Genomic DNA, 26,708 nt, shown 5'->3' with positions numbered 1-26,708 from the left:
TGCTCAGCCATCTCTTCCTTACCTGCTCTGATAACATCTCACTTACCTGCTCTGATATCTCGTTTATCTGCTCTTATAACATCTCACTTACCTGCTCTGATAACATCTCGCTTACCTGCTCTGATAACATCTCACTTACCTGCTCTGATATCTCGTTTATCTGCTCTTATAACATCTCGCTTACCTGCTCTTATAACATCTCGCTTACCTGCTCTGATATCTCGTTTATCTGCTCTTATAACATCTCGCTTACCTGCTCTTATAAGATCTCGCTTACCTGCTCTGATATCTCGTTTACCTGCTCTGATAACATCTCGCTTACCTGCTCTTATAACATCTCACTTACCTGCTCAGCCATCTCTTCCTTACCTGCTCAGCCATCTCTTCCTTACCTGCTCAGCCATCTCTTCCTTACCTGCTCTTATAACATCTCACTTACCTGCTCTGATAACATCTCACTTACCTGCTCTGATATCTCGTTTATCTGCTCTTATAACATCTCACTTACCTGCTCTTATAACATCTCACTTACCTGCTCTGATAACATCTCGCTTACCTGCTTAGCCACCTCCCTCAATACTCTCAGGTGCATATTTTCTGCCCCGCAGTTTCATCTTCCGTGCTCTTTCCTATCCAAGTCTTTCCGAGCTGTTCGTTTTTACTTTCTGCACTCCTACCTGGATCTTCTGTAAAACCCCTTCCTCACCTCCATAATCGATACTCCCCTCACCTATTGGAAACCCGCCTGATATGACTGTTCTTGTGTAAATGGTGAAGACCTATTTTGTATAATTTTTTTCTTACCTTAAACGATTTAAGTCAAATCGACTCCATTGATATTTTTCCCACTTGATTGTTCTTTTTATCCCAATTTGTCCGATATTGTCCATCGACGACGGAAGCTCCAGAAAATGTCAACAAAGGAAAACGCGCGACAGTGGCTGAAGAAGAAGAAGAAGAGGCGGAAGAAGAAGTAGAGTATGGAGGGTGAGGGCAGTAACTGTGGCGCTGGATTCGTGTTGGGAATCGATTTAGGAACGACGTCCGTGAAAGCGGCTCTGATGGACAAAGCGGAGGAGAATCCGCCGTTCATGGCGACCAGGAACAGCGAGGCGAACGAAGAACGCACGGACGATGCACGTACTTACTTTTCCCTCATTCACTTTATATCCTTTTGCTTCCCTATTTTCGGTCCTCACATAGGAATATTATTTAATTGTGGACAAGGGAGGGGGTTACATTTGGATTATACAATAACATGCATACGAACAACTTTGATATGGACAGAGTGCAAAGGAACTGGTGCGAACAACACCGCCATGGTGCGAACAACACCGCCATGGTGTCGCGTTATGAAATAGCGGAAGTGAATGAATGAAAGTGAAATAGCGGAAATGAATGAATTAAATGAGTGGAGAGAAGCTTCGAGATCGGAAACTACTGTAGATAACAAGGGCGGTAATACGCACGGAGGATAAGGATCGTTAGGGGAGTTTGTGAAATCGAGGGAATGGATTATGGGGGTGGCAGTGTTGGGGGGGGAGGCTAGGCTAAGGGGTTGGGGGCTGGGAAGGGAGGGGAGGCTAAGGGGTTGGGGGGGGAGGGGAGGCTAAGGGGTTGGGGGCTGGGAAGGGAGGGGAGGCTAAGGGGTTGGGGGCTGGGAGGGGAGGGGAGGCTAAGGGGTTGGGGGCTGGGAGGGGAGGGGAGGCTAAGGGGTTGGGGGCTGGGAAGGGAGGGGAGGCTAAGGGGTTGGGGGCTGGGAGGGGAGGGGAGGCTAAGGGGTTGGGGGCTGGGAGGGGAGGAGAGGCTAAGGGGTTGGGGGCTGGGAGGGGAGGCTAAGGGGTTGGGGGCTGGGAGGGGAGGGGAGGCTAAGGGGTTGGGGGCTGGGAAGGGAGGGGAGGTTAAGGGGTTGGGGGCTGGGAAGGGAAGGGAGGGGAGGTTAAGGGGTTGGGAAGGGAAGGGAGGCTAAGGGGTTGGGGGCTGGGAAGGGAGGGGAGGCTAAGGGGTTGGGGGCTGGGAAGGGAGGGGAGGCTAAGGGGTTGGGGGCTGGGAAGGGAGGGGAGGTTAAGGGGTTGGGGGCTGGGAAGGGAAAGGAGGGGAGGTTAAGGGGTTGGGGGATGCGAAGGGAGGGGAGGTTAAGGGGTTGGGGGTTGGGAAGGGAAAGGAGGCCTGCAACCTGGAAGAGAGAAGGGTAAAGCATTACAAACTACAGAATATCTGGCTGTTTAAATAGTCCACGTTTTTTGAAACACTCTGCACATTTGCCTGTGACTTCTGTGTAAAAGTTAGGCAGTTAAGAGGAAGCATCGTTCATTTTTTCAGGAAAGCACCAAATTTGGCACAGATGTAGTATGGACCTATTCAATTGTTTTCCTGAGGGGTGCCCAAAAATTCAGAAAATTCAAAAAATCCAAAAAATTGTCCTGGATGCCGTGAAAAAGGGGAGAAAACGGGTATTGATTCGAACTGTAGATTCTGATATTGTGGTCTTGGCAATAGCACACTACTTTACCTACCAGTCACACGGTGTGGAGGAACTCTGGATTGCCATTGGCACTGGTAAAAGCTACCGCTACCTTTCCATCCATAAAATTGCCACCGGCCTTGGCCGCAGGAAGTCCGAGTCTTTGCCATTATTTCATGCCTTCCTTGGCTGCGATACAGTGTCATTTTTTGTCCAAATTGGGAAAAAGACAGCCTGGAAGGCTTGGGAGGCATACCCCAGCATCACGCAGACCTTTCATGCTCTCGCTTATAGGGCATCTGTGGACGCTATTACTATGGAACTACAGAGCATAGAAAGATATGTTGCCATCCTCTATGACCGGACTACCGAGATAAAGACAGTGAATGACATGCGCCGACACTTGTTCACGAAGAAGGCAAGAACAATTGATCACATTCCCCCAACAGCAGACGCCTTCGAACAACACCTAAAACGTGCATGTTTTCAGGCTGGACACGTATGGAGTCAGGCACTTGTGCCCTACCCAGAACTTCCATCACCAGCTGATTGGGGCTGGATGAAAACAGGGACTTCTTGGACACAAATTTGGACCATAATACCACTGATACAGGAGGCATGTTCAGAGCTTACAAGCGGCCATTGTAAGTCGGCCTGTAAAGGCAACTGTAAATGCTCCAGGGCAAATCTGCCCTGCACATCACTGTGTGACTGCGATGGACAGTGCTTGTAGTACTACGCGTCTGTGCGAGAGCCTCCACCTTTCAAGTGCCCATAATATTTTAAGTTAAAACTGCAACTGTGTGTAACTTTGATTAATTAATACCATTCCATTGTTATCAGAGACCAATAAAACAATGTGTATCACTTGGAATTGAAATTTTACCTCAAATACTATGAGAGATTCAAGTAAAATGGAAACACCATGGCGGCCATCTTAAAATTAAAGATGATGGATGCCAATCTTTATGCAATTGATCCCATTGGATTCAGAGACCATGAAAACATGGGGTAAGACACTGGAACTGTGGTGTTATCGCTCATAGTATAGAAGTTATTGAGGGAAATAGGTCACAGAGGGCGGTCATGTTGAAATTCAATATGGCGGCCACCAGGGGTTCTGAATTTTTGGGCGCCCCTCAGGAAAACAATTGTATAGGTCCATACTACATCTGTGCCAAATTTGGTGCTTTCCTGAAAAAATGAACGATACGCCCTATTTTTCGGTCTTAACTGCCTAAGTATAACACAGTAACACACACATATACACACATCCATATACACACACACACACACACACACACACACACACACACACACACACACACACACACGTATACTGTTATGGATTCGTCACTTCCGTTGTTGTGGTTTTCATCCACTGTAAACATTTTTGATTCCATGTACTATTATTGTTGTCGTTTAAGGGAGATAGAGATTACTATTTGCAAAAGGTAAAAAAGTTAATGTTTTAAATGAAACCGGAACCGGACGACGACGTAGAGGAAGAGGAGGAAGAAAGGCGGAGCGAGTGAGTCGGGGAAGAAGCCGAGCTGCTTCGAGGTCTGGAGCGAACGATTGGCGAACGTGGGTCACGAATGAATTTTGCGTTTCCCGGGAAAGGGATTCCTGCGACAGAGTTGTTATCGCTGTGACAGAGCAACCTGCGTGACAGGTTTTGCAGTTGATTCCGGAGAGAATCATCAGAGTGCCGTTACGCCACGAGAATGGACCGTCAGCCATTTTGATTCGTGCACTTTGCGCTTCGCTCAAGGTTTTTCACTTTGCTTCAAACCATTTTCACCGCATTCAGACGTTAATCTGGTGTGTGTGTGTGCAAAGTGGCTTTTGAGTTGGAAATCTGTGGTTCGCCGAGTGGGAGCCGTGGAACGTCCATACCTAAAGGTGTGATTTCCCCGTCGCTTCTCGAGGACACCTTCACCCATCTTTGGCAGTGTAACTGTCAACCCAATGGGATTCTGGGCTCGATACGACATCGTACGGACGATCACTGGAGTGGAACAACTTTGACTTGATGCCGGAATACGACTTTGGCTTGATGCCGGAATACGACTTTGGCTTGATGTGGGAATAGAGACATTGGGAATGTTCCTCTTTTCGCTCACTTGGAGCACAGTGAGTTTTATTGTATGAACCTGATGGTACCATCATAGGAAATATATATTGGTTGTACAATTGATTACTATTGTTTTTGTGTTGTTATTCTTGTGTGACCTTAATACAATATTTGTTTGTTGGTAACAATTGGTGTGGTTTCACCATTGATCTTTGACACAGAATAACACATCTTTCTGCCGTGACTCCTCTCGGGGCTCGGAGGTACACCGTGAACGGGGGGTTTGGGGAGGAGCACGTAACAATACACACACATCCATGTACACACATCCATATACACACACACACACACACATCCATGTACACACATCCATATACACACACACATCCATGTACACGCACAAACATATACACATACACACACATATAAACGCACAAAAACACACATACACACATACACACATTCACACAAACACATACACATACACCAACACACACACATACACAAACACACATACACACAAACACATACACACAAACACATACACATACATGCACAAACACACATACACACAAACACATACATACACACAAACACACACATACACACATACACACACAAACACACACAAACACACACACACACATACACACAAACACACACATACACACACACAAACACACACACACACACACAAACACACACACACAAACACACACGTACACACACATATGACATACATTTACACATGTCGTCGTGAACACCGTAGACTCGTGGAGGATCAAGGTTTGAGTGGAGTCTTAATGTCCCGTGACCCACAGTGTCGGGAGCAGGTTGTGGGCTCCATATTCCGTGCCCTTGAGGACTGTGTGGACACCCTGCCATTGGTTGCGCGTAGCGAGGTGCGAGCCCTGTGTGTGGCAGGGCAGATGCATGGAGTGGTGCTGTGGAAATCTGGGCATGGTAAGCTTCGAACCCAGGGGTATCACTCCACCATTGCCTGGACCCTCTCACATAGTCCCATCACCACCATATCTACCCTGTATGATTGATTCTCCTTGTACCCGTCATTGTGTTTCATCTTCTTCATTACCCTGGGCTCGCGAAGCGAAAAGCGAGGTTAAGCGATCGGCTGTATATGTACGTATGTTGTACGTATGTACACGTCTGGTTTTTAAAAATGCACTTTCTCGGCAACTGTTGGTTCGATTGACACGAAATTTTCACCATATGAGCGCCTGCTCCTGGAGAATTTTATTTAATTATGACGTCATATGTCATGTGGTATAGGCGCAATCTTGGAAAAAACGAAAAACGTTGCACCTCTATATCTTCACAACCGCTCCATGGAAAACATTGAAGCATGGCTCATTGTCAAGCACTCACCCATAGGTAATAACATATGTTAATGATGATGTCATCGACGCCTTCATTATGTCATAATTTGACAAGAACAAAACTTGATCCGAACTGCATGAAATTTTTTTGATTTATCTCGGTATAATTTGGTATAATTTGGTATAATTATACCTCGGTATAATTCTCGTATATTATAATACCTCGGTATATAATTATACCTCGGTATAAAATCTCGGTATAATTTGGTCAACAGATTGAATATTCAATTTTTTTGTAAACAAGATCGAGGTTCGTGTGAGAGCTAACATTAATCACAAAAAAACAAACTGACACATAAAACATATAATAGAGGGAGTGGGAGACAAGATGGAGAGAGAGAGGGAAGCACATAAGTACAACAGGAGAGAACAGGGACATCGGGAGATCTGTGGGAGAGGGATTGGGGAGGGGCGTGGGAAGGTTGAGGTAAAAAAAAAACACGGACACCAAGGACTTCCAGGAAAAAAGTTGGTATTTCCAAAAACTGGGTCTCGGGTGAAATTAGCGGGGGTAGAAAAGATCAAGGTTTTGGATGGGGGAGGATAAGAGATGGTGGTGAACAGCTGTTTTAAAGACCTGGAGGGAGGAGTGGGATTGAAGAGAGTGAGGGAGTTTGTTCCACAGGCGGGAGAAAAGAGGAATGAAGGAGTGAAGGTGAGCAGAGAGTCTTGATTTTGGCAGTTCAACCATAAGAGGGTTGCTGGCAGATCTTGTGCAACCTGTAGGAATATTTTGGGGACAGAGCACAGAGAGAGCTGGGGGAGCAAGGCCAGAGAGGAGTCGGTAGAAGACAGAAAGACCACCAACCGGCCTGCGGTGAGTGAGTAAAAGCCCCTCGGAGTTAGATTCCTCGCAGGAGATTCCAATGATTCTGAAACCTTTGGTAATCATAGGTCACATTGGTAATCGTACTTGGTAATCGTCGTTGGTAATCGTTTGGTAATCATAGGTTTGGTAATCAATTGTTGACATCATCGGTCACGTGGTTCGGCAGCCATATTGGATATCATAGGTCACGTGGTTTGGCAGCCATATTGGATTGAACTTTAAAAAAAACTTTTAAAAACCTTCTCCAAAACGGCTGACCAGATTGATACGAAACTTCATGCACATGATGTACTAGCCTTGCGGAATATAGGGGGTTACATGAATATATTACAGGTCACATGGTCTGGCAGCCATATTGGATTTAAGATTTAACTGAAAATCTTTTAAAATCCCCTTCTCCAGAATGGCTGGACAGATCACGGGGAACCTTGTTATATGATGTCATAAGTCACATGGTTGGGCAGCCTTCTTGTATAGAAAAACAAAACTTATCCGATCATTACGAAACTTCACACGAACCTTATCCCCTACCCAATTGGAGCCAGAGTGTAAATGTATGATGTCATAGATCACGTGGTTGGGTTTGGCTGTCATATTGGTTATAAGTGAAAATATGTTTCTCTGAAACCGCTTATCTCAAGCTTTTGGGTCTCACTATCTGCCCTGATCTTTCCTGGGAAAACCACATTTCCAAGCTGGCCTCCAAAGCCAGTCGCCGACTGGGCACCCTCCGTCGTGCGAAGTCCTTCCTTGGCACACCTGAGCTCCTCACCACATACAGGGCTTTCATCCGCAGCTCAATGGAATACTGTTCCCCCCTCTGGGCTGGTGCTCCTGCCTCACCTAGCTCGGCTTCACGCTGTTGAAACCAAAGCGTTCAGAATTATTGGAATCTCCCGCGATGACGCTATCTCCGAGGGCCTCTCACTCACTCACCGCAGGCAGGTTGGTGGTCTTTCTGTCTTCTACCGACTCCTCTCCGGCCTTTCTCCCCCAGATCTATCTGTGCTCTGTCCCACAAATATTCCTACAGGTCGCAGAAGATCTGCCTGCAACCCTCTTATGGTTAAACTGCCGAAATCTAGGCTCTGTGCTCACCTTCACTCTTTCATTCCGCTTTTCTCCCGCCTCTGGAACAAACTCCCTCACTCTCTTCAATCCCACTCCTCCCTCCAGGTCTTTAAAGCAGCTGTTCACCACCATCTCTTATCTTCCCCCATCCAAAACCTTGATCTTTTATACCCCCGCTAATTCACCCCAGATACACTTTTTTAAATTCCAACTTCTTTCCTGGAAGTCCTGGCCGTGTCCATATGTTTTATACCTCTCCCACCTTCCCCCAAAGCCCTCCCCCTTCCACATTTCTCCCGATGTCCCTGCTCTCAAATGTTGTGTTTGTGTTCCTCCCCCTCTCGCCCCATCTTGTCTACCGCTCCCCATGTTATATGTTTTATGTGTCGGTTTGTCTTTCTGTGTGATTAATGTAAGCTCGTTCATGAGCCTCGATCTTGTATACAAAAAAAAAACAAAAAAAAAACTGATCAATGCAAAACTTTAATTAATTGATCAGCTACCCGTGGGAAATGTGGTTTCATAAAAGTGATGTCACCAGTCACTGGTCTGGCAGCCATATTGGATCAAAGAAAAAAAGGGTAAGGGTAAGTATGGTAAGTATGGTAAGTATTGTATGGGGTAAGTATTCCATGAATAGCATCTAGTTTTTAATGATTTTAGCCAGCAGGAGAGAGATGCCACATCATATGCAGCCTCGACATGGCGACGTGGTGATTTGCATTCTGTAGTTTTGGTTCTTGTGATTGGCACATTTTATTTGCTGATGTTTGACTGTGTGCTAGGATGGGTGTGGGAGAAAACGTCGAACGGGTATTCACTCCGTCTCGGAGAGTGCAGCCGACTCGTAAGCTGGGAAGATGGCCGTTGCACTCCATCCTTCCTGGCCGGCCTTCCTCGGCCGGATCCCCTGTACGGTCTGGCAACAGGTTACGGCTGTGCTACTCTCTTCTGGTTCACTCGACACAGGTCAGTCTGAGAGTGTCGTGCTGATGTAACTTTGTAGTGTTCATGTTGCACAGCCTCAGGGACTGTGACGCAGTATCCTGTTTGTTTTTCCACCTTAAATCAGAGAGTGTTGCCTTCACCCTGACGTTGCAGAGTGTAATGGCGGAAAGGACAGCAGCCAAGGAATATTCCGATTTGGTGCAACTTGATCGGATTCCTTGTCTATGGCTTGTACAGTGTTTTGTCCTGCTGTGCTTGTCAGACCAGAGCTCCTGCTGCAGTATGACCGAGCGGGCACGGTACAAGACCTACTGGTGTGTGCCCTTTGCGATCTGGATGGACCGCTAATGTCCACCCACAATGCTGTCAGCTGGGGGTACTACGACCCACTTTGTGGGTGGGACACGAAGCGGTAAGATGGACACGGCTGCGCTTGGCTGGACTTCATTTCCTTTGGCGAGCAATGAAATGGTAAAAATGTCTCGTCGGCTGAACATAGCACGACCAAAAGTCCGGCCTCGTGTGACAGGTTGGCGATGGCTGGTTTTCCCGTCGCTCTGTTGCCACGAGTAGTAGAACCCGGAACGTTGGCAGGCAGGCTCTGCCGGGCATGGTGCGGCCTACGTGAAGGTCTTGCCGTCACGGTCGCTGTGGGTGATTGCCAAGCCTCCGTTCTGTCCTGCCTGCAAGATGAGTCGACTGCAGGTATAACTTGCTCGATGACCCTCTGACATCCCTATAATGGTAATAGCAGCAATGAAGGCCCAACAGCTTAGTAAAAATAAAAAATGCTTGATTTCTTATTCTGGGATCAACTGACTCTTAGTTTGTAATTACCATAATACAATAGTATTGTTATAATGATTTTTCTCACAACCTCTGAGAGTGATGCAATTGCCTCTGAGCTACGACTGTTCCATTTTGGAATGACCCAGATTAGATCCTGGGGGAACAAGATGTTGTAAAATGGAAGACGTTCTTTTGTAGAGTTTGGATGTTGATCATGATTTCCTCTCCTGAGGAAGCGTTGATCGTCTTGGGTAGCACCTCAAGGACAGTCGGTACCATATTGGTATTTCTACACCATGTTCTCTCTAATTCTAATTCGATTCCCGGTCTCTCGCTGAATTAACGCCAGGGCGGTTGACTCAGCCTGTCATCCTTCCGAGGTCGGAAAATTGAGTACCAGTTCACTGGTAATTCCCTGTGTTTCGCAAGAGGCGACTAACAGGGTTGGTGGCAGGAAGGGCATCCGGCCGTAAAACATTGCTTCAAAAAAGGGGACCACGGTGCCCGAAAAAAGCCAACCCCTGTTCTGCGGGGTGAAATGGCCTCTAAAGGTGGTTCAGTTCAGTTCTCTCTAATTCCATCTTTAGTAATGTCCATCTCATCGCCACATAGTGTCAATGATGGCGGGTTCATTTTGCGGGTTTGATCCTGAAGGCTTGTGGGTGAGATGTCACTTTTTCTGGCTTCCATGATCCTACTCAACTGCAAGGTGTGAAGTCCCAAAAGATCTCCACCTTGTCACTTTCTTTGACTGAAACAGGCTTGTGTTGCCACTAATGCACATCTCTGGGCAGTGAGCAGATGGTCTTTCCCAAAAAGGTCCCTGCCTCTGGAGGACATTGGCCACTTGATCATTCCTTCCAGTACATTTTCTGTGCTTGTATTTCTTTCCTGTGCTTACATCGCTTTCGATACTCTGTCAATATGCATTTATTGAGAAATTTTGGAGGCCACCTTTGAAATGTTGGCTTTTGAGGCCCACTTTGAAATGTGGTTTTCCTAAGAAATGTCATGGCTGATAATAAGACCCAGGAGTTTGAATGACTGAACTTCCTCAAGAGGATTGTTAAGAAAGTAGATGGGAGGGTTTGTCAGACGATCCTTTCAGAGAGTGATAGAGAGAGTGAGCGTGAGATTTGTCAGGATTGAAAGACATGTTCGAAGTGTTTGATCATCCTGTCATTTTGTAAAGGTGTGAAGAGAGGGAAGAGGGTGCATCCTTCCTGTCTGAAGGATGAGGGATGTCAGGGCAGATGGTGGAGCCATCAACAAATTGATAAAGAGGATTTTCCCACTGATAAAGGGGTTTACATTTTGTACGCCTTCGACCTTGATTTTTTTTTAATGCTGTGAACAAACGTAAGTCCATCATGGCTGCTGAAGGTTGTGGTCGTTTCATCGAAATTGTGTGTGTGGTTTCGGAGAAGAAAGCAAATACCTACTTGGATACCGCCAAATACCTACTTTGATACCGCCAAATACCTACTTGGATGCCGCAAATTATATAATGATACCCGTTGGTTTATATGATACAGAAACTCAGAAACTCAAAGGTTTCTTCATTTTCAGATCTGGTGGTTTAATGGAAAATAAAATGGCGACTCCAAAGGAGAAAGCTCAGTGCATCGAATGGTTCATCCAGACGAGTTGCGACACGCAAGTTCAGTGTAATTTCCATACAAGGTATGGAAGGAATCGGCCATCGCGGACTAGTATCAGAGAGTGGTACAAGGGGTTTAAGGAGACTGGAAGTTGTCAGAAACAGAAAAGTACCGGACAACCAATCACAAGTGCAGCAGCCGTTGAACGAGTGCGTGAATCATTTCAACAAAGTCCCAGAAAATAAATCCGACGCACATCCAGAGAACTGGGACTCCCAGCCACCACTGTACACAGGATTTGCATCCAGAGAACTGGGAATACAAACTACCACTGTACACAGGATTTGCATCCAGAGAACTGGGACGACCAACCACCACTGTACACAGGATTTGCATCCAGAGAACTGGGACTACCAGCCACCACTGTACACAGGATTTGTATCCAGAGAACTGGGAATACAAACTACCACTGTACACCGGATTTGCATCCAGAGAACTGGGACTACCAGCCACCACTGTACACAGGATTTGTATCCAGAGAACGGGGAATACAAACTACCACTGTACACAGGATTTGCATCCAGAGAACTGGGACTACCAACCACCACTGTACACAGGATTTGTATCCAGAGAACTGGGACTCCCAGCCACCACTGTACACAGGATTTGCATCCAGAGAACTGGGACTACCAACCACCACTGTACACAGGATTTGTATCCAGAGAACTGGGAATACAAACTACCACTGTACACAGGATTTGCATCCAGAGAACTGGGACTACCAACCTCCACTGTATGCAGGATTTGTATCCAGAGAACTGGGACTACCAACCTCCACTGTACACAGGATTTGCATCCAGAGAACTGGGACTACCAACCTCCACTGTATGCAGGATTTGTATCCAGAGAACTGGGAATACAAACTACCACTGTACACAGGAGTTGCATCCAGAGAACTGGGACTACCAACCTCCAATGTACGCAGGATTTGTATCCAGAGAACTGGGAATACAAACTACCACTGCACACAGGATTTGCATCCAGAGAACTGGGACTACCAACCTCCACTGTACACAGGATTTGCATCCAGAGAACTGGGAATACAAACTACCACTGTACACAGGATTTGCATCCAGAGAACTGGGACTACCAACCTCCACTGTACGCAGGATTTCCATCCAGAGAACTGGGAATACAAACTACCACTGTACACAGGATTTGCATCCAGAGAACTGGGACTACCAACCTCCACTGTACGCAGGATTTGCATCCAGAGAACTGGGAATACAAACTACCACTGTACACAGGATTTGCATCCAGAGAACTGGGACTACCAACCACCACTGTACACAGGATTTTGTATAAAACACTGAAGCTTTATGTCTACAAGGTGCAGATTCTGCAGAAACTCAAACCAAATGACGGACCCAAACACAAGGCGTTTGCCTTGGAAATGCTCGGTCGCATAGAGGATGACGAAGGTTACCTGAAAAATGTCATGTTCACAGACGAAGTGGGGGTTTGTCAAAGATGGTGTCTGCAACACCAAGGTGGCAAATCTGCAGGATCTTCGTTCTCTGATCTCAGCTGCATGCGCACTGTGGACGCAAACATGCTGAGCCGAATATGGCAAGAACTGGTGTACCACCTTGTTGCAATAAATATACGACAAACGGAGCTCACATTGAGGTGCATTGATGGTGTGCACAAACCTTTATGAGTTTCTGTATCAAATAAATCAAAGAGTATCGTTGCATCATTTGTGGTTCTAAATATATTAACAACCTTTTTGGAACACTCTGTGCACGCACGCACGCACGCACACACACACACACACACACACACACACACACACACACACACACACACACACACACACACACATATAGTCATGTGAAAAAGTAAGTACACCCCATGTAAAGTTTTGACTTTTTCAACATATTTCAACATACAGCTATTTGATCTTCATTTCAACAATATTGAAAGATAAAGGTGATATAATATAACAAATATCATGAAACATTTACATTTTGTAGTCCATTGTATAATTTAAATAAACATAAATGCAAATTTCGCATGTGGAAAAAGTAAGTACACCCTTGGCTCTAATAGGTGGTATTGCCCCCTTTGGCAGAAACAACCTCAAGGACGCGTTTCTTATAACTGTTCACCAGTCTCTGACATCGACTGGGAGAAATTGTTGCCCACTCCTCCATGCAGAATTCTTTCAGCTGTGCGATGTTTGAGGGGTTTCTTGCATGCACAGCTTGTTTCAAATCCCCCAACAACATCTCGATGGGATTTAAATCTGGGTTTTGACTTGGCCATTCCAGAACCCTCAATTTCTTTATTTTCAGCCATTCCTTGGTGGATTTACTGGTATGTTTAGGGTCATTGTCATGTTGCAAGGTCCACCTTCGGTTGAGCTTCAACTTTCCGACAGATGGCCTCACATTATCCTCAAGCACCCTCTGGTACAATGAAGAATTCACAGTGGATTCTATGATGGTGAGCTGCCCAGGCCCTGATGCAGCAAAGCTGCCCCAAACCATAATATTTCCACCACCATGCTTTACAGTTGGTATCAGGTTCTTGTGGTCAAATGCTGTCTTTGGTTTTCGCCAAACATGTCTTCTGGTACTGTGGCCAAATAGGTCTACCTTTGACTCATCTGTCCAGAGCACATTGTTCCAGAAGTGCTGGTCTTTGCCTCGGTGTTCATTGGCAAACTTTAGTCTTGCCCTGATGTTCTTTCTGAACAGCAAAGGTTTCCTCCTGGCACACCTCCCATGTAGATCAAATTTGTGCAGCCTCTTTCTAATGGTAGACTCGTGCACTTTGACATCAACAGTGGCAAGAGCTACCTGTAGGTCCCGTGATGACATTCTGGGGTTCTTAGAGACTGCTTTCAGCATCTTGCGGTGTGCTCTCGGGCTGAACTTGCTGGGGCGGCCTGGCCTGAACAAGTTGGCAGTTGTTTGGAATCTTCTCCACTTGTAGATGATCTTCCGGACAGTCGAATGATTGGTTTCAAATTGTTTGGAGATCTTTTAAATCCCTACCCGGACTCGTAGGCATCTATAACCTTCTTTCTGAAGGCCTCAGAGAGCTCTTTTGATCTCGGCATGGTGACGCCGCACACTTCAACAACAAAGAGCAAACCAAACTAAATCTCTGAGGTTTAAATAAGACAGGTTCCTCCAAGATCCTCTCTAACGATGTTCTAATCATTTGCACCTGAGCTGGTGCACCTGATTCTAATTTTAGGTATTTGAAGTAGTGATAAATGTAGGGGTGTACTTACTTTTTCCACATGCGAAATTTGCATTTATGTTTATTTAAATTATACAATGGACTACAAAATGCAAATGTTTCATGATATTTGTTATATTATTTCACCTTTATCTATCAATATTGTTGAAATGAAGATCAAATAGCTGTATGTTGATATATGTTGAAAAAGTCAAAACTTTACATGGGGTGGACTCACTTTTTCACATGACTGTATCGTGTATATATATATATATAGTGTGTGTGTTACTATACATGGAATGGAAGATAGAATAAGTTTCGTATTGTCACCCTCTCTTCCCTTTCCAGTGTTGAACATTGGCACCTCTGCCCAGCTCTCCTTTCTCATGTTTCCGGAGTTTGAACTCTCAAAGTTTAGCTCCACAGTCTGTTGTGATCCTGCTGACTCCATTGCTCCTCCGCCGATGCAATACCTGCCCTATTTTGGGGGTCGCTACCTTGCTGTAGCTGCAGCACTCAATGGAGGCAACGCCTTTTCCACCTTTGTAAAAATGCTTCGAGGATGGATTGCTGAGTTGGGTAAGCAAAGCAAAACTTTATCAACATGAACCTCCTGATATAAAATGACAACTCGTGTCGGACTGCACACGTCGTGCACCGATGCAACATCGTACACAGGCTACCTGTGCCATGCCCCATTCACCTATGCTGTCCACACTCCTGTCACTGGTAAATATTTTATATTCGTGAATGTGCAACTTCATCCTGTAGGTTTGCTGCCACCAGAACCTTCGGCAATATTTTCTGCGTTGGTCGAAGCAGGTGGGAAACGGTCGGATACAGACCTGGAGGTGAGACCCACACCTCTCGGAGAAAGACACCTCCCCACGATGCGGGCCTCGGTCCTGCATGCCACACCTTACAACCTATCTCTGGGTCACGTGAGCCGGGCCTTGTGCCGAGGATTGGCCGACACCATCGCGGCCTTGATACCTCCGGGGCAACTCGCCCTGGCGGGTGTGCGAGCCGTTTCCGGGACGGGCACACCACTGGAGGAAAACGCGGTGCTGAGAGAAGAGTTGGAGCGAGCTCTGGGTTTGCCGGTGACATTGATGGCACGATCAAACTCTGCGGTTGGAGCTGCCAAGGTGGCATTGCACCTGCTCAACAAACAGGTCATTGATGGACAGAAGAATGATGAATAAGTTTGTGAATGCGTCATGTTCCTTGAGAACCCAATTCCACAAGATGAACTTTTAAAAGTTCTATTTGAATTTTGCTTTGAAAATTGTTTATTTTTTATTGAATTTCTATTTCGTGGGTAAAGTACGCCTGGTGTTGGCCTAACTGTTAAAATGGCTGGCCTAAGATCTTCGGGTCTTCAGTTCGACTCCCTGTCGAACATTTGAAATACCACAACGTGGATTCGCTCAGCCTCTCATCCTTACAAAGTCGGTAAAGAGGACCAGCTTACTGGTAACGGGGGCACTGCAACAGCGGCACAGCCACACTACCCAGGGGCCAAATGGGTTTAACAGACGCTGCGTGCTGTAAAATGTTCGCTGCAAAAATCATATCTAATATATATGTAGGAACAAAATGTATATGGACAACCTTGCCAACAAGCTCGTGCAAATATGGAGGAAGCCTCGAAACATGGTTACTTTTACGACCCTATGTGCTAACATGACCCTACGCGCTAACATGACCCTATGCGCTAACATGACCCTATGCGCTAACATAACCCTATGCGCTAACATGACCCTATGCGCTAACATGACCCTACACACTAACATGACTCTACACACTAACATGACCCTACTCACTAACATGACCCTTCACACGAACATGACCCTATGCGCTAACATGACCCTATGCGCTAACATGACCCTATGCGCTAACATGACCCTATGCGCTAACATGACCCTATGCGCTAACATGACCCTATGTGCTAACATGACCCTATGCGCTAACATGACCCTATGCGCTAACATGACCCTATGCGCTAACATGACGCTATGCACTAACATGACCCGATGCGCTAACATGACCCTATGTGATAACATGACCCTATGCGCTAACATGACCCTACGCACTAACATGACCCTACACACTAACATGACCCTACACACGAACATGACCCGACACAGCAACATGACCTTATGCGCTAACATGACCCTATGCGCTAACATGACCCTACACACTAACATGACCCTACACACTAACATGACCCTACTCACTAACATGACCCTATGCGCTAACATGACCCTATGCGCTAACATGACCCTATGCGCTAACATGACCCTATGCGCTAACATGACCCTATGCGCTAACATGACCCTATGCGCTAACATGACCCTATGCGCTAACATAACCCTATGCGCTAACATGGCCCGATGCGCTTACATGACGCTATGCGCTAACGTGACCCTATATGCGAATATGGCGCCTTTAGCGGCGATCATCCATTGTGATTTATCCATGTTCCTTGAGCAACGATGAAGGAAAAACTGAATTCTAATTCTGACGTTGTTGTTGATCAGGCTTGTGGTTGTTGCAGTGAATGGGTTGGTCTCCATGGCTGCCATCACTTTCACAATCATCTCTGAATCCCTTGTCACACGTATTGGACCCGACTCGTGGTGTGCATTGGAAGAGTTGAGATGCAACATTGACATCATTTGAGCGGATTCTGCTGCAGTGACCGTCTTTGTGTACACCCATTTGGTTTGAGCTTTGTGTACACCCATTTGGTTTGAGCTTTGTGTACACCCATTTGGTTTCAGCTTTGTGTACACCCATTTGGTTTGAGCTTTGTGTACACCCATTTGGTTTGAGCTTAGTGTACACCCATTTGGTTCGGGCTTTGTGCACACCCATTTGGTTCTGGCTTTGTGTACACCCATTTGGTTTGAGGTTTGTGTACACCCATTTGGTTAGGGCTTTGTGTACACCCATTTGGTTAGGGCTTTGTGTACACCCATTTGGTTAGGGCTTTGTGTACACCCATTTGGTTAGGGCTTTGTGTACACCCATTTGGTTAGGGCTTTGTGTACACCCATTTGGTTAGGGCTTTGTGTTTACCCATTTGGTTAGGGCTTTGTGTACACCCATTTGGTTCGGGCTTTGTGCACACCCATTTGGTTTGAGCTTAGTGCACACCCATTTGGTTAGGGCTTTGTGTTTACCCATTTGGTTAGGGCTTTGTGTACACCCATTTGGTTCGGGCTTTGTGCACACCCATTTGGTTTGAGCTTAGTGCACACCCATTTGGTTCGGGCTTTGTGTACACCCATTTGGTTCGAGCTTTGTGTTCACCCATTTGGTTTGAGGTTTGTGTACACCCATTTGGTTAGGGCTTTGTGTACACCCATTTGGTTAGGGCTTTGTGTACACCCATTTGGTTAGGGCTTTGTGTACACCCATTTGTTTTGAGCTTTGTGAGCACCCATTTGGTGTTCACACAAAGCGTATGTTAGCGCATAGGGTCATGTTAGCGCATAGGGTCATGTTAGCATATAGGGTCATGTTAGCATATAGGGTCATGTTAGCATATAGGGTCATGTTAGTATATAGGGTCGTAAAGGTAACCATGTTTCGAGGCTTCCTACATATTTCCAGGAGCTTGTTGGCAAGGTTGTCCATATACATTTTGTTCCTACATATATATTAGATATGATTTTTGGCAGCCAGCATTTTACAGCAGGCAGCGTCTGTTTTTCCCCCCAAAAAAACTGGTTTCGCCCCCTGGGTGCACCCCGAAAATGATGCAACCAGCAGCCACACGCTGCATATGAAATAAATAATAAAAGTGGGAACAATTATTATTTTCTTTGAAGGAAGGAAGTTTCATTTCAAGGCGAATCCCTTCCATATGACGAGATAACAATTTAAATAATTAGTTTTGATGACTTAGTCATTTCGAGTTGTACTTTAATGAAATATATAATTATTTATTTCTGTTCACTGACATTTTTCATTTAATTAATGATGATTTCTCAATGCTGAGGCTCGTATACAAAATTGTAAAAATAATATTTTAGAAGTAAATAGGAAATGTATAATTATTTTCAGATTCGGGTAAAACTCTTGTCATGTCATATGACATTATTTGACAATAAATGAGATGGTTTAGTGCCCAGTTATTAATAAACTACTTCAAATATCCTTCCATCGGGTATGTAGTTGTTTACTTGTACAAGGTTTCCTCTTATGTACCAATGTCAGCTCAACGTACACAAACATCATTGCATGCACGTGTGATCGACGCGTCTGTCGGTTTTCATTTGTACATTGTACGGCGGCCATGACGGCATAGTTAGCTTCAGCACCCGGAAGTGAGGTTATTAATAATGTGTTATTGTTTGAATCTGAAAACACCATTTAATGTGACAACGATGCACAGTGAAGCAATCAGCATCAGGAAGTTATTGGATCGCCGTCAAGATGAATAGTTCAGGATGACCCCTTGCTATAGTATAGACCAGTTCACAACTCACGCCGACTCCGAGGTGCTCTCCAAGATCATCCAATGATTATGTTATGATCGATACCATCAGTAAGTGAAGCTTTGGGTCCCAAAGTGAAAGACTTTCCATTTAGCGCGAGACTTTGCTCGGGTCCGATGGCGAACCCACTCCAGGCTCAGGGCCGAAGAGACACCAACGGGGACGTGTCCTTGGAGATGTCTGGGTCGGGTCAGGGTTCGTTCGATGCTGGAGAGACCCGCGGGGAAGCTGCGAGTCCTGGCGCAGCCTTGGCCGAAGTTCGGCCTCTCCTGGTCTGGTTGCACCGGGCGCTTCCATTCCTCATACTCCTTCTGCTCAAACTGGGATTCCAGCACCGTACGGGTATATATTCCCCATCACCAACCCCACGACCATCGGCACCAGCATTTCCTCGCGATCATCATCATCACCATCACCATCACCATCATGATCATGACCCTCTCATCGCGGATGTGAACCACCACCCCCCTCCACCCCTCACGATAATAACCGTTTGCCGCGGCCATTATCCCCTTACCAGGGACATAACTCCCACTCACCAGGTACATGACGTCCCCTTGCCGGGTGCATGACCGCCACCCCCCACGGTCATGACCTGCTCACCGTGGGCATGCCTCCCCCCCCCCCCCCACAATCATGACCATGGGCATGACCGCCCTCCCCCCCCCACTGTCATGACCTGCTCACCGTGGGCATGACTGCCCCCCCACCCCACAGTTATGACCTGCTCACCATGGGCGTGACCCCCCCCTCCACAGCCATGACCTGCTCACCATGGGCATTACCACCCCCCCCACTGTCATGACCTGCTCACCGTGGGCATGACTGCCCCCCCCCCCCCCAGGAAAGGACCTGCTCACCATGGGTGTGCCCCCCCCCCCAGGAAAGGACCTGCTCACTGTGGGCATGACCCCCCCTCCACAGTCATGACCTGCTCACCGTGGGCATGACCGCCCCCCCCCCCACCCCACAGTTATGACCTGCTCACCATGGGCGTGACCCCCCCCCCCCACAGCCATGACCTGCACACCATGGGCATGACCACCCCCCCCCCCACAGTCATGACCTGCTCACCATGGGCATGACCGCCCCCCTCCCCCCCACAGTCATGACCTGCTCACCATGGGCATGACCGCCCCCCCCCCCCCCACTGTCATGACCTGCTCACCGTGGGCATAACCGCCCCCCCCCACTGTCATGACCTGCTCACCGTGGGCATGACTGCCCCCCCCCCCCCAGGAAAGGACCTGCTCACCGTGGGTGTGCCCCCACCCCCCCCCCCCCAGGAAAGGACCTGCTCACTGTGGGCATGACCGCCTCTCCACCCCCCCCCCCCTCCTCAGGAAAGGACCTGCTCACCGTGGGCATGACCGCCCCCCAGTCATGACCTTCTCACTGTGTGCATGACCGTTTCCCAGCGACCACGACCCTGCTCGTCATGGCCATGACCCTGATCCCCAGGGCTCTGGTTGCCTCGCCCTGACCACATTAGTCGCCGACATGTCCCCCTGCCCCCCATTGAACTACTATCTTAATTATGCTTACGCTTGATCATCACTCACTGTTACGTGCTCCTCCCCAAACCCCGGTCACGGTGTACCTCCGAGCCCCGAGAGGAGTCACGGTGTACCTCCGAGCCCCGAGAGGAGTCACGGCAGAAAGATGTGTTATTCTGTGTCAAAGATCAATGGTGAAACCACACCAATTACCAACAAACAAGTATTGTATTAAGGTCACACAAGAATAACAGTACAATAACAATATTAATCAATTGTACAACCAATATATCATTCCTATGATGGTACCATCAGTTTCGTACAATATAACTCACTGTGCTCCAAGTGAGCGAAAAGAACATTCCCAATGTCTCTATCCTGGCATCAAGCCAAAGTCGATCCCCGCTCCAGTGATCGTCAGAACGATTGTATCGAGACCAGAATCCCGCTCGGTTGACAGTCACACTGCCAAAGATAGGCAAAAGTGTCCTCAAGAGGCGGCTGGGAAATCACACCTTCGGGTGTGGACGTTCAACGGCTCCCAATTGGCGAACCGCAAATTCCCACTCAAAATCCACGTTACACACACACACACCAGGTTAACGTCTGGATGCGGTGAAAATGGTTCAAGCGAGGTGAAAAACCTGGAGCGATGCGAAAATCCAGCGCGAGGCAAAATGGCCAATGGCCCGTTCTCGAGACGTAACGGCACTTCAATGATTCTCTTCGGAATCAACCGCAAAACCTGTCACGCAGGTTTATCTGTCACAGCGATAACAACTCTGTCGCAGGAATCCCTTTCCCAGGAAACCCCAAAGTTCACTCGTGACCCTCGTTCACCAGCGTTTGCTCAAAACCTCAACGCAGCTCGGCTCCTTCTCCGACCTCACTCGCTCCACCTCTTCTTCCTCTTTTTTTCCTGCTCTTCATCCGGTTCCCGATCCGGTTTCCGGTTTCTTTTAAAACACTAATTTTTTTTACCTTTTGAAAACAGTAATCTCTATTTCACTGAAACGATAACAATAATAGTACATGCAACCAAAAATGTTTACAGTGGATGAAAACCACAACAACGGAAGTGACAAATCCGTAACACTCACCATGACAATACTGGTCATTATGACTCATCCCTACACCTACACCATTGCCTGCTCTTCATGTCCAATCAAAATCCTACTTCCTTATTTATTTCTTTTTCACTTTTCTGAGAGTTTTCCTTCATCTGAACTCACCCAGTAATGTCTTGTTCCTTCTCTTTCCAATTTAGGTCTCGCCATATTGATCGGATTGTTTGTCACCTTCTCCTATGGAAACCACCTGGTGAAGAGTCAAGTGGCCCAAGGAGTGAGTAATGGTGTCACTCCACTCACCCCTCTGCACCGGAGTCATGGGGTTCTTCATAATGATTGAGTTACAGGACGTGCACGCCGCAGGCGCGGGACGTGTACGCCACAGATACAAGGCGTTTACTCCACAGCAAGTTTCCATCATTGCACACTCTGCCATTTGGTGTATGAGGCACCTCCTGGTTTAGTTACAGTACTGACCGTGTGATTGATTGCACAACATATCTTGCTTGTTTGTATCACAATGGTTGCACAACAGAACTCTGCAACTACAGACCAATCAGCCTGCTCTATGCAAGACAGTTGTAAAGAGGCTGCTTTAGGTACTTTGACTTGGTATTCAAATACCTTAGATAGCTCACGCTGGTCCTTTTACATGTTTGTTACCCCGCGTACGCGAAGAAAAAAGCGGGCTTTCGCAATTGGTTCATGTTGTCCGTCTGTCTTGTCAGTTTTTGATCGAGGAACAACATATTTAAATTGAATATTACCTTTTGAACACTAATCAGAACATGAATAAGAAGACAACATTTTGGTTTTACAGTATCTTGGTTTTGAATTTGTCCCGATCATACATGCAGAGAGGAGTGAGATAATGTTTTAGTCTGTCTACCTGCATGGCAGTCAAACCAAATTGGAGATCATTCCAAACAGGAAACCTACTGTTTATAAGAGTCATAAACGACACAAACACCAGGAACTAATAACAAATGTAATGTCTTGGATAAGATGATGTCATAGACACTGCGTAAAATGGCGGTAAAACCCAGATTTAATTAAAACACTTTCAAACCTTCAATGAAATTGCATTATGTACTTCAACACTGAAGATAGGACACAAATCGACTTATCACTTCCAAGAACCTCCATTTTATTAGTACTTGGAACATGTTGTATGTGGTGGTGTAAAGGGTGGTTGGTGTATTAAAAGACTGCTTCAATAGTGCTAAATTATTTATAAAATCAGTATTTTATTACAATTGGTACACCCGCTCACTATGGTGGAATAATGTAATAAGACCACATCAGGGGGGTCATGTTATTATGAAATCCTTATTATTATTGCCTATTATTATTACTATTACTTATTGTCGTGTCGCCCAGCGATTAAGACCACCGGGTGACGAATGACCGATCGTTTTTACTCCCGAGGCGAACTCCCGAATTCTTGGCGGTTGTTTTTATGGCACGCGCGGGACGGAAGGCAGCGAGGTGCATACCAGAATGAAACACGGGTTGATTCCCGAACCCACAACGAATAAACAACACAACAAATAAAATGCAGCAATAATGAATTTAATAAGAATAAACCAAAGAGGTGAAAATGAAAGATGAGGTAAAAGTAAATCCTAATTTGAGACGTCTCCAATCGGTCACAAATACGACACACAGGGGAAAGTTAAAATATATAAATGTTCTTTTTCGTGACGGCACCTAACTATGGCCTCAAAATGGTGCTTGTGGTGAGGTCTGCAGTAGAAGGTGGCCCAAAGCCACTCGCGCGGGGAAACGCTCCAACAATGGCACGGAGTCGCTCTCCACGGCACCACAAACGTCAGGTAATTTGAGCAGGCAGTCCTTTTCTTTTTTTTTGTATACAAGATCGAGGCTCGTGAAAGAGCTAACATTAATCACACAAAAAGTCAAACCGACACATAAAACACAAAATAAGGGGAGCGGTAGACAAGATGGGGAGAGAGGAGCAAGGACACAAACACAACATTTGAGAGCAGGGACATCAATAGAACTGTGGGAGGGAGAGGGCTTGAGGGGAGGTGGGAGAGGTATAAAACATTTACGCTCTCCACTCGGTCCAAAGCGCCAAGAGCCCCACAAACCACCGCCAACACCTCCTCACAATCAAAAACGTTCCACAAAGGCTCCGAAAGCTTTCCTCACAAGCACACACGAGCCAGAAGCAGACGAGCCACCCAAGAGAGACAAAAGACAGACGTGCTCTTCTTCCTCTTCCCCGAAGCCTCTCGATGACGTCATACTGTCCATGTCCAATCGCCAAGCTCCACTGAATCGACCCATGTCTCCTTGACCAATCACGAAGCTCGGGCGTGGCCTGCCGGTTGCAATCTCCTGGAGGCGGGGTTTAGTTGCCGACCAGGAATGTTCTGGGTCCTGTCGGCAGTTATGTCAGTTATTGTTGGTTAATGGATGGTTTTATGGCCGTCCTTGTTGTAATTGTAAAAACTTGGGAAAAACCACTGAGGGCAATCACATACTGGTGGAAAACGAATCTTAACCCCTATCTAATTACCATAGCTTCACCCCTCATATGAAGACACAAACAACTTAAGCTCCAGTTTCCCTACTTAATACATCGAGATGTCTCCTACTTACTTGTCCATGGTCCATGCTATACTTGTACGATTCTATCCTTTCTATAGGATTACATCATCTACCCCCACAAACGTAACATTATGTTATATCAGGTCATTGAAAAGATCAGACCGTGCCTCACCATTCTAAATTCCCGATAATACAATTTACTTCCGTGAGGGTGACCGGAGGGGGGAGGCGATATCGCAAGTCACTAAACCCCGTCGGGAGTGGGGATATTGTTTCGTAATATCATTAATATTATCCGATTATCATAAGTGTTATTACCTCCACCACCGAGGGTGTTTTCACCCCTGTTTGTCTGTCTGTGAACAAGATATCTCAAAACGTTGTGCACGGATTCGGACGAAATTTGGCAGAGAGCTAGCGTATGTGGCAAGGACGAAATGATTCGATTTTGGTGAAGATCCGGATTCGGATCCGGCTTCCAGAATTTTTAAAGGGATTCTTCACCATTGGGTGATAGGGCCAAAAACGATACATAGCAGGATATCTCAAAAAGTTGTGGACGGATGTGGACGAAACTTGGTGGACCGGTTGGGTGTTTGACAAGGACAAATAGATTCGATTTTGGTGAAGATCTGAATGTGGATTCGTATACGAGAATTATTTAATTTTAAGTGAATCGTCACCAAACGAGATCGGGCGAAAAGCGATATATAACATGATATTTAAAAAAAGTTATGGACGAGTTATGACAAAACTTGGTGAATGAGTTGGTTCGGTGATGAGACCAGGCTTCACCCCAAAGAGGATGATTGTTCGGGGAGATGGACTAATGTGATGGGGCGTGGGAATGGTCGAGTGTGACGTCGGCGAGGAAAGGGTAGGATGCGCCCTCCCCCCCCCCCGCCCCGTTCTCTCACTGTTATTACGTTGGTGGAAGCAGTCGCATTCTCTGTCTCTCTTGGTCCTGGCTTTTGGTGTGAGTGGTCACGCTTGGAGTCTGTCTATCGCTTGGAGTCTGCGGATTGGAAGACGGCTGGGTTTGTGCCGTGTGCGTGGGGAGACTGATCGGAGAGCCTGGAGGAGCCTGGAACGGCCGGTGGGAGGACGGTGTTCCCGAGCGGTGATGCTCCCGGACATGTTATGCCATCGCCTTGCGGCTACGGTGCCGTGTGGTGATTCGCGCCATCTTGTGCGCTTCTCGCGCGGAGACTCGGTGCCCCTTCACAGTAATCCTCATCGGCACAAGCTGAGTATCGGCCGACTCACCAAACCATTTTATTTTATTTTATTTCTCCCAGTGTCGTGTAATTGTGTCTGAGTGGAGGGAGTCCCTCACCTTAGCCTTATAGTTACCTCAACTTTCATTTTTTATTGCTTCACATTAATTTTAATAAATTCATTATTTGTTGCATCTTACTTTTGTGTGTCGTGTCCGTTTACTCGTTTGTGGGTTCGAGGAATAAAACCCCGTGGCGGCCGTCCGATCAGGTAAGGCTTCGGGCGTTACCCGCACGCGCGAAAAGAGAATCCTGCAAAGTTCGGGTATACGCCCCGGCGTTAAAGCAACGTTCGGCTATTCGTCTGAGGCCGATGTTCATTGGCCACGGACTTGACAATATTATATAATTATCATTAGGTTTGTTATTATAAACGGCCTTGGAAAAACTCCACGATGAAGCTGTCTTAACACCGATATACACCTCAACACGCAACACCATTGGACGGGAAAAACCATTGATGGAGAAAACACCCCTTGGAAGGGGGGCAAATTAATTTGCTACAACCCTCATTGTGTGACCCTTAATCCTCCTGTCAAGTTTGGTTGAGACTGGAAAAGTAACGAACGAATGTTTCACGGTCAAAAGTCGTCAGACAGACAGGCAGACACCAAATTGCATATTTTAGTATGATGATTGAAGTATATACTTGAACACTGTGTAGTCCTTGAGCCAACCGGCCATTTTTTGAAGTGAATGCTCCGGGGGGGGGGGGGGGGGGGGGGGGAGTAATTCTCATTATGATTTTCCATTAGACCAATGTCTCAAGTGTCAGAAAAGGTGTGATGGACATCTGAGAACGGTAGCTTAGTGCCCGGATGGACGCCATCTTTGAAACCACCCAGCTCGAAAATGCCCATTTGGTGGGGTACATTGTTGCACGTGTATCTGGACTTCTATACTAGCTATCGATGTGCGGTTGACGACTAAATATACGTCCGATGTGTACCGTCTAAATAAAAAATAATATGAAGCATTTTGTTTTAGATTAATTATTATAAAAATCAATTATCGAAAAAAAATCATATATTTTTCAATATTTTATTATTAGACTTGTACTTTTTTTAGTGAAACAACACTGGTATGATTTTCCAAATTATGCATTGTGCTACACCGTTTATCTGTCTATAAAAATAACTCAAAAACTAAAACATATCATCCACCACGAGTGTACACAAAAAATATATGAAAAGGCATGCACTTTCCACAAACCGAAACTATGTCAGTTGGAATTTCCCGCCGATAATCAACCCACAGAACCCAGTGCCGAAAGTGACGTGTCTATTCTATATCTATATTCTATATTCTATATCTCAGTCTGAGATTTGTTGCGGTGACCTGATTAATTTCTG

At 46.4% G+C, this 26,708-nt stretch overlaps 2 protein-coding genes across 5 annotated transcripts in view; both read left to right on the top strand.

The window, feature by feature from the left end:
• The first annotated feature begins 943 nt into the window (after nt 1-943).
• SHPK (sedoheptulokinase) lies at nt 944-18,599 on the top strand. 4 transcript variants are annotated; one of them, XR_013623758.1, is made up of 8 exons: nt 944-1,136; nt 5,363-5,504; nt 8,624-8,807; nt 9,049-9,198; nt 9,316-9,491; nt 14,777-15,007; nt 15,200-15,745; nt 18,139-18,599. XR_013623758.1 is itself a non-coding variant. In XM_078779575.1 (8 exons), the coding sequence occupies exons 1-7, from the start codon at nt 981-983 to the stop codon at nt 15,631-15,633; spliced, it is 1,473 nt and encodes a 490-aa protein (XP_078635701.1). In that variant the 5' UTR covers nt 944-980; the 3' UTR covers nt 15,634-15,645; nt 18,139-18,599. The 4 variants fall into 4 exon arrangements, 2 of the variants coding, with proteins under 2 accessions (XP_078635701.1, XP_067975658.2); XM_078779575.1 differs by having other exon boundaries at nt 15,200-15,645; XR_013623759.1 differs by having other exon boundaries at nt 956-1,136; nt 15,200-15,754; nt 18,135-18,599.
• A 158-nt stretch (nt 18,600-18,757) lies between these two features.
• The window catches only part of RNFT1 (ring finger protein, transmembrane 1), a 24,889-nt gene continuing 16,938 nt past the window's right edge, over nt 18,758-26,708 (top strand). The window contains exons 1-2 of the mRNA XM_068119554.2: nt 18,758-19,278; nt 21,700-21,776. Coding sequence (XP_067975655.1) covers nt 19,053-19,278; nt 21,700-21,776 — 303 coding nt within the window. The 5' untranslated portion in view covers nt 18,758-19,052. The remainder of the gene's footprint in view (nt 19,279-21,699; nt 21,777-26,708) is intronic.

Source organism: Myxine glutinosa, chromosome 6, assembly GCF_964187855.1.
Source record: "Myxine glutinosa chromosome 6, kmMyxGlut1.1, whole genome shotgun sequence".
NCBI classification, from domain to species: Eukaryota; Metazoa; Chordata; class Myxini; order Myxiniformes; family Myxinidae; genus Myxine; species Myxine glutinosa.
The sequence above is the reverse complement of the archived record's forward strand: the minus strand, read 5'-3'. Positions and strand labels throughout refer to the sequence as shown.